Here is an 8,690-nt window from a genome sequence, read left to right as displayed (position 1 = left end):
TAGCTAACAAGTCAGTTAAAATCTGCTTGCCCATGTCGCCTATTGGCAAACATTAATTGAAATCACAGGATTTCCAAACTCACTTCGAACATTAAGCAATGCCTGAGAATGATATAACTGACTGTCATGTTGCTCAGAAGTTACATGACTCCTGTCATGTAATATCACCGTATAGGGCTGGACTAACTAGGCCTATCATACACTCAAGGTGTTTTCTTTAGTTTGCTTACAACAATAATTTTTCGCCACTGAAGTACACTGAAGGTTTTCATACATACACAAATACTTGTAAAAGCCACTTACTCATGAACATCTTTACAACTTAAGTTTTATGGCAAGAAGGGACTTTCACTAGACACTCCCCTAAACCTTGGACGTGGATGTCTGCTTCGCTGATTGGTCGCGAAGCCCGACTGACAACACCTGCTTAACTCCTTCATCAAAATTGACACCCGCGCTCCGGGAAATATAGCCAGCATCCCTCCCGTCTCCGCTCTCACTCCCAGCCCAGCCCGCAGATTAGGCAACCACGACACAATAATTAGGCGAAAGGTAAGCGGCGTGTTCACATAAAGAAGTGGATCATTGTTTTCAGAGGTCTGCCTTGCTCCTTGCAGATATAATGTTGGTCAAATTGGCAATAGCGCTGTTGGTTTTGTCAGTTTTTGAGCAAGTAGTGGAGACGGATAATATGGACATTCATGACAACCCGCCAGAAAAACCGGCAAGCCAGAAAGGACGTCTTTCTCTGCAGAACACAGGTAGGTAGAGCCATAGGCTGTACAATTGTAAATACATGACATGACTAACGTGCTGTGGAAAGTGGGTCGAGGCTCTGTATGTATGTATGCATGCATGCATGCGTATGTGCGTGCGTGTGTGTGTGTGTGTGTGTGTGTGTGTGTGTGTGTGAGTGATCAGCTCACACTCACACATTTCTCTAACGATGTCATTGCAAGCGGACTTGTGTGTGCACGTGCTCCCCCTGGAACTAAATTAATTGCGACATTGATCAATCCATATTCTCAGACTGTTCGAATAACGTTAAGCAATGTAATATTTACATTGCCTTGTTTTTGCAAGATTGCGTTTTCTAAATAGAAAGACATATATATAGTGGTTGTATCATAGTGGTGAATACGAAAAGAAAATCATAAATCAAGACATTGATCAATCCATATTCTCAGGCTGTTCGAATAACGTTTATCAATGTAAATATTGTGCTTTGTTTTGGCAAGATTGCGTTTTGTAAATCGAAAGATATATATATTGTGAACATTTGCAAATATAAATTAAATGTTTTAGTACGGCCTAAGATAATGATAGGTCCCATTGCATACCATACCCAATAGGTCTAGGATAACCACACATAGTGTGTGTGTTGAGGGTGTTTAAGGTTAAAGTTTTTTTCTGCCATAGGCTTGAGCATTTACAACACAACTCACTTAACATTGTGTTTTGCATTAAATGCAGCTTTGGCATTGCTAACTATAATTCCATTCCATCTCCTCTATCATCTTGGATCTGTGTCTGTTAAGGCCGAAGCCAATGGGCTATAAGAGTTTGCAGCAGGTTATCAAAATATTTGTGAAGATTTTACCATATAAAGTTAATGTTCCTGCACATCTCTATTTGGTTTGCTTGTCGCGAAATGGGGACAGCGCCGAGTGTTTCACAGTTGTAGTTGCTCAGTCGGTCACACCGCTGTGTAATTCAATGCACGTTGCGGCCAGCTCGTACGATCCAAGCACATTCCCGTACAAATGCCAACACAAGCATTGCCGACAGCGGCTCACTTTTCCTGCGCACTGAAGTTCAACTCAGTGCCTACATAGTCCTCTCTCTCTCCCTCGCTCCCTCCTACCCACAACCCCACACCCCCAACAGAGGTCCCTTGTTGACAACCATCATTTCTCAAATAAATTAGCTATTTGCATTGACCCCGAGCGGCATGCAGTTAATCAAATGCATAAAAAAATCGAAGTTGCAGTGGTGGCCCAAAAAACTTGGCAATGAAAATCGACTTTGTGTAGGGTAATGTGTGTCACTTGTCTCATTTGAATTGTTTTTGTTCATCAACAGCATAAATCAACAACGCAATGTGTTTCCATAGGCGTCATCACAACATTGTAAAAAATGCTCAACATTGTAATAATAGCTGGCCTGGCCTGAGATTCAACCCCACCTCTAGGATCTGGAGAACAACTATGAAAATACGAACAGTCAGACTGCAATTAAATGGCCAAGGCAAGACTTTCTTAGCTTTTTGCTCCGTCATTTCTGGTCTCTATCATTAGTTTTATTCCGGTCGTCCTTTGCTGCAGTGGTTTTAGAGGACAGCTGAGGGCACAGGGAGGCCAGCCAGGGGACTGTCCTCATCCAGGGGGCTGTCCTCATCCAGGGGACTGTCCTCATCCAGGGGGCTGTCCTCATCCAGGGGGCTGTCCTCATCCAGGGGACTGTCCTCAGCCAGGGGGCTGTCCTCATCCAGGGGGCTGTCCTCATCCAGGGGACTGTCCTCATCCAGGGGGCTGTCCTCAGCCAGGGGACTGTCCTCATCCAGGGGGCTGTCCTCAGCCAGGGGGCTGTCCTCAGCCAGGGGACTGTCCCCATCCAGGGGGCTTTCCTCATCCAGGGGGCTGTCCTCATCCAGGGGACTGTCCTCATCCAGGGGGCTCTCCTCATCCAGGGGGCTCTCCTCATCCAGGGGGCTGTCCTCAGCCAGGGGGCTGTCCTCAGCCAGGGGACTGTCCTCACCCCTGTACAGCCTCACTCCGACTTCCACACCTCTCTCACTTCAGTGAAATGGCCACTGGCTCAATCACCTCCACTCTCTCTACTTCTGAAAGGTCTTACCAGCTTAACAGTGTATGGGGGTGGGGGTGGGGGGGGGGGGGTTGTTGATAGAGAATAGATATGCGGTGGACAAGCCTAACCTTTTTTTAAATCCTGTGCAACCCTTAACCCCCCCCCCCCCCCGCCACACACACGTTACACCACCATGTCAACAGACACTTGTTGATGGACACTCCGCCACAGACCATGCAGGAACCCCCGAGTGTGTTTCTCCTCCACATGTAGTCAAAGCTGTATCTGCAATGCACCATCCCATCTCCACAGCAGGCAGTGCAGGAGAGGGTTTTGACGCAGTCAGAGTGACACTGTAATCTCTGTCTTCCAAGTTTTGTGCTGGCTCTAAACCACTTAATTTCTCTCTCTCTCTCTCTCTCGCTCGCTTTCTCTCTCTCTCTCTCTCTCTCTCTCTCTCTCTCTCTCTCTCTCTCTCTCTCTCTCTTTTCTCTGGTGATAATGTGCTACACGGTTAACGCAGAGAGATACTTTTTGGATGATATCTTGTAGGCCTGTACTGTATGATTGGACCATTCCACTGCCCCACATATGCTGGTGTCATTGCCGCCGCCGACAGAAGGGAGATGCCTGAGCGTGCCCCCTCCCCCGCCCCCCTGCCCCTCTCAACCTCTCCAATCTGGGATTCAGCATTTGTTATACATTGAGGCATGGAAATGATCTCTCTTTCTCTCTTTGTCTTGCTCTTCCTGTCTCTATCTGTTTTCATTCTCCAGCTGAGATCCAGCACTGTTTAGTGAGCGCGGGGGATGTTGGCTGTGGTGTGTTTGAGTGCTTTGAGAACAACTCATGTGAGATCCGAGGACTGCAAGAGATCTGCATGACCTTCCTCCACAATGCTGGCAAATTCGACTCCCAGGTAAGACATACAGTGTGTGTGTTCAGTACATGTGAATACATCTATACTGTGTGTGTGTGGGGGTTCTATGAACACCTTCACAGTGAAGCCCAGTCTGTGTCCTTCTCTCATGGCGTTCACATCCCTTTCCCCTGGGTGACCAGGGGCAGGGCAAGCCAGCTGGCCCCGTGCCCAGCCTGCTCCTCTTTCATACGGGTACAGAAGGCTCAGGTCTCGGTCTCTCAGGGCCAGGGCCGAGCCTGACTTACTCTCAACAAGTCTATCATGCTCAGGTCATAGAGGAACATGGGTGACATCAGAGCAGGCCCAATGAGGGGTTAGGTTTAGGAGTAAAAAATAAATAAATCACAATCGTGGAATAATGCTGGTTTTGTCAACATAGCACACCACAGTCATGTGAGCCATAAGCGCTGGCACACGCACTCGCTCACACACACTCGCGTTCCTGGAGCGAGCCTTCTCCCTCTCACCTAAACATAGTTGGGACGACGATGACAAGCAGTGTGACAAACTAACTGGGCCGTGAGGCGGACGGAATTCCAGTGAGCCCTCCGTCCCCTCCCCCGCCCGCCTCCTAACGGGGTCGGCTCCGTCCTGTGTGTGCGTCTGCAGGGGAAGTCTTTCATCAAGGACGCCCTGAAGTGCATGGCCCACGGCCTGCGGCACAAGTTCAGCTGCATCAGCCGCAAGTGCCTGGCCATCAAGGAGATGGTGTTCCAGCTGCAGAAGGAGTGCTACATCAAACACAACCTCTGCTCCGCCGCCAAGGACAACGTCAACGTCATGGTGGACATGATTCACTTCCAGGACCTCTTTCCCAAAGGGTGAGGAGAACCTCTGACCCTCAGCCCCACACTCTCTGACCCTCACCCCCACACCCTCTGACCCTCACACCCTCTGACCCCCACACCCTCTGACCCTCACACCCTCTGACCCTCACACCCTCTGACCTTCACACCCTCTGACCCCCACACCCTCTGACCTTCACACCCTCTGACCCCCACACCCTCTGACCCCCACACCCTCTGACCCTCACACCCTCTGACCCTCACACCCTCTGACCCCCACACCCTCTGACCCCCACACCCTCTGACCCCCACACCCTCTGACCCTCACACCCTCTGACCTTCACACCCTCTGACCCCCACACCCTCTGACCTTCACACCCTCTGACCCCCACACCCTCTGACCCCCACACCCTCTGACCCCCACACCCTCTGACCCCCACACCCTCTGACCCTCACACCCTCTGACCTTCACACCCTCTGACCCCCACACCCTCTGACCCCCACACCCTCTGACCCTCACACCCTCTGACCCTCACACCCTCTGACCTTCACACCCTCTGACCCTCACACCCTCTGACCCCCACACCCTCTGACCCCCACACCCTCTGACCCTCACACCCTCTGACCTTCACACCCTCTGACCCCCACACCCTCTGACCCTCACACCCTCTGACCCTCACACCCTCAGACCTTCACACCCTCTGACCTTCACACCCTCTGACCCTCACACCCACACCCTCTGACCTTCACACCCTCTGACCCCCACACCCTCTGACCCTCACACCCTCTGACCCCCACACCCTCTGACCCTCACACCCTCTGACCCTCACACCCTCTGACCCTCACACCCTCTGACCTTCACACCCTCTGACCCTCACACCCTCTGACCCTCACACCCTCTGACCCTCACACCCTCTGACCTTCACACCCTCTGACCCCCACACCCTCTGACCCTCACACCCTCTGACCCTCACACCCTCTGACCCTCACACCCTCTGACCTTCACACCCTCTGACCCCCACACCCTCTGACCCCCACACCCTCTGACCTTCACACCCTCTGACCCTCACACCCTCTGACCCCCACACCCTCTGACCCTCACACCCTCTGACCCTCACACCCTCTGACCCCCACACCCTCTGACCTTCACACCCTCTGACCCTCACACCCTCTGACCTTCACACCCTCTGACCCTCACACCCACACCCTCTGGCCGGTCACTCAAAGACACACTTGCTTTTTCTCCCTCCCCCACCCCCTCCATCTCTGTCACTCTCTCAACCGTGTTTGTCCTTCTACCTCCATCTGTGTTCCTCTCAACTTGTCCTCTGTCTTAACTGTTGCTGGGTTCAGGGGAGCAAGAGAGATGGAGGTAGAACGGTCGTCACGCAATGGATGAATGTCATTGTATGTAATCAACGTATTTGTGTGTGTGTAGTCCGTACGTGGAGCTGGTGAACATTCTGCTGAGCTGCGGCGAGGAGGTCAAGGAGGCGCTGACGCGGAGCGTCCGGCTGCAGTGCGAGCAGAACTGGGGGGCGCTGTGCGACAGCCTGAGCCTCTGCACCTCCATCGCCTCGCCCCCCGGCCCCCCCCCCCCCTCCCTGGACCAGCGGCGCCCCGCCCCCTCGCACCCCGAGCCCGAGCACCCCCGCCCGCCGCGGCAGGGCGAGAAGGACAAGCCCATCAAGGGGGTCTTCAACGGACACGGCCGCTCCCGCGCTCAGAGCCCCCGACGCCAGGTCCCCAACGTGGGGTTGGTGGCCGAGCAGGAGGACCCCGAGGCGACAGACATCCGGAGGTGAAAGAGCGGGAAAATATGCCCTCCCCCAACCTCCTCCCTCGACCACCCCGCCTCACAACCCCAATCACTCTGACCACCAGACACGCTCATGCACACAGAGCAATATACTCTCACACACACACCCACCCCCCCACACACATACACACACACACACACAGACTGAGCAGAAAGAGAAACAGAGCCCATCCTTTCCTGTCCTGAAGCGTCACCTCTGTCGTCATTCCAGCAGTCCCAAATGCTAAACTTGCAGGGTAAATGGGTAAACGTGGTGTAGCTTGTGTTGTTACTCCAGATTGTAGGCCACGTTTTGTGTTGTTTTACTATGTCTATCGTTGAATAATATTCTTATCATTGTTATTTCAAGTGTTAGATTTATTTTGGCTCTAATATAGCATTTCTCAAATCGTACATATGGTAAGATTTGATTATATTTGTATTATTTATTTCATTCTTTATGCAATGTTAAAATATCAAAATGTACATAGAAATATACCTGTCTATATTTATATGAACATGTATAAATATAGTCGCCATATGCAATGCTGATATACTGTCAATTATATGATGCGCTATTTTCTTGTATTCTTCACAGTATTGAACCCATCACCCGTCTGTATGTAGATATGTAACATACATCATTTGTTTGTTTTTTCAACGTGGGAATGTGTAAGATAATTCTAGATACTTGATGATTAGATATGAACTGTACAGGTTTGAAGTCCAGTCCTGGCACATACATTGACAAATGCTCCGGTACCTTCTCTGTGGGTCTCTGCTTGCCTGTGCTTTTAACCCCATAGAGGCAGAGAAGACACACTGTCTGGAGCAACACTAGGTTAGGTCTCGGTTTTAGTCTTCGTCTCCGAATCCCCCATCTTGTCTCAAATGTGAAACGACATGCATCAATGTGCCTAAACTTTGCTTGTTCTTAAGTTTACTGTTTACTTTGCATTTGATAATGGTTGTATCACAGTGGTGAACACGAAAAGAAAATCATAAAACTGTCTCTAATGAAGTGTCCTTCAAATGTGGGGGTGTGGAGAATCTCAGATGGGGCGGGTGTTTTGGTTTGATATCAACACTTTGTCCACTTGAACATGTTCACATTGTAACAGAGCTTGTTATCGATGTGCTATATCTCCGAGCTGTGTATAAAGCGCCTTCGACGAAGCTCTCCACCACACTGTGTCACTGTCACTGAGGTGAGGAGAGGGCGGAGAAGAGAAGCACCACTCTGGTCTCACTAGCAGCAGCGCAGTGGGCCCTTTTAAAAAGAACAAATGTCCAGTGGTTTTAATGACCCTTTAGTCACTGGAACCCTGTAGCCTGACCAGAGAGGGGGGGGGCGCATGAACACCCCCCTCCCCCCTTCTCCGGAGCCCAGTTGTGTCCATGCGCGGCGGCCACTGGTAAACTCAATGTTAGATTTACCAAGGCCACTCGAGAATTCCTCTGGGCTTTGTCCAATAGCCAAGGGAATGCAGAGGGGGGGGGGGGGGGGAGAGAGAGAGAGAGAGAGAGGCAGGGAGAGAGCTCCACTCCATGGCTCTTGGGGGATTTACTCTTTATCTTGTCTCTCCTCCTTTGCATCTCACTTCATCGTGTCGTCAGTCTCCTTCCTCAGTTGGAAGGAGAGTGGAGCTACCCCACACAGCACGTGTCGTTGGCCAGTCCGGTTCTGCTTCAGGAACCATGATTCGAGTGAAGTACGAAATCTGTTCATCCTTTAAGCACCATGTTGTGTGAATGTAGAAGCATTGACAGCCTGTTAAGCTCCATGTCCCTAGCTGTAATGTGGGTCTCTTGTTATGCGATATTGAATGGCTTAGAGGACTATGGCACATGGGAAAATCCAATTTGGTTTCTGGTATGTTCTGTCTGTGTTTCACTCAATTTCCTTTCTCCAGTTGTTCCCACAGGCTTTTTCATCTATCACCAGAATAAATGTTTAGAATAATTGTCTGGAACGGCTGTTACTCACCTGTCAGAACTTATGTGTGCAGTACTAAGATTTTCTGTGGATTAATGAAATCAAATTGTCAAACCATGTATCTTGGTATCATAAAAGAGTATTTCTTTTTTGTGTGGGTGTTTTGGACTTGTCTCTTTATCCCCCACTGATATCATGTCACTTTACCAAGGTGTCCAAACAATCAGATGGCTGTGATTGACAGCTTCAGTTTAGTTGCTGCAGACTAAGGATAGGAACGTCTAAATGCTCCATCAGTAAGTTTCACCTCATTGAATGCATCTCTGTGCCAGTTTATGGAAGACCTCAAGGCTATTTGCAGTTGCAAAACCAAAGTAGGAAAAAAAGAAAAATGAACAAGGTTATGGTCATAAATCAGGTCACGAAGCAGGTTAGCTGAGA

At 50.2% G+C, this 8,690-nt stretch overlaps 1 protein-coding gene across 1 annotated transcript; it reads left to right on the top strand.

Annotated features, from left to right (window-relative positions):
• The first annotated feature begins 288 nt into the window (after positions 1–288).
• stc2a (stanniocalcin 2a) lies at positions 289–7,334 on the top strand. The gene is made up of 4 exons (XM_084695750.1): positions 289–761; positions 3,585–3,727; positions 4,340–4,551; positions 5,954–7,334. Exons 1-4 carry the CDS (start codon positions 623–625, stop codon positions 6,318–6,320), a joined length of 861 nt encoding a protein of 286 aa, XP_084551876.1. The 5' UTR covers positions 289–622; the 3' UTR covers positions 6,321–7,334.
• The last annotated feature ends 1,356 nt before the right edge of the window (positions 7,335–8,690 follow it).

Source organism: Hypomesus nipponensis, chromosome 1 (assembly GCF_054491055.1).
Source record: "Hypomesus nipponensis isolate SF chromosome 1, ASM5449105v1, whole genome shotgun sequence".
NCBI classification, from domain to species: Eukaryota; Metazoa; Chordata; class Actinopteri; order Osmeriformes; family Osmeridae; genus Hypomesus; species Hypomesus nipponensis.
Note: the sequence above shows the minus strand (reverse complement) of the source record. Positions and strands in the feature narration are given on the sequence as shown.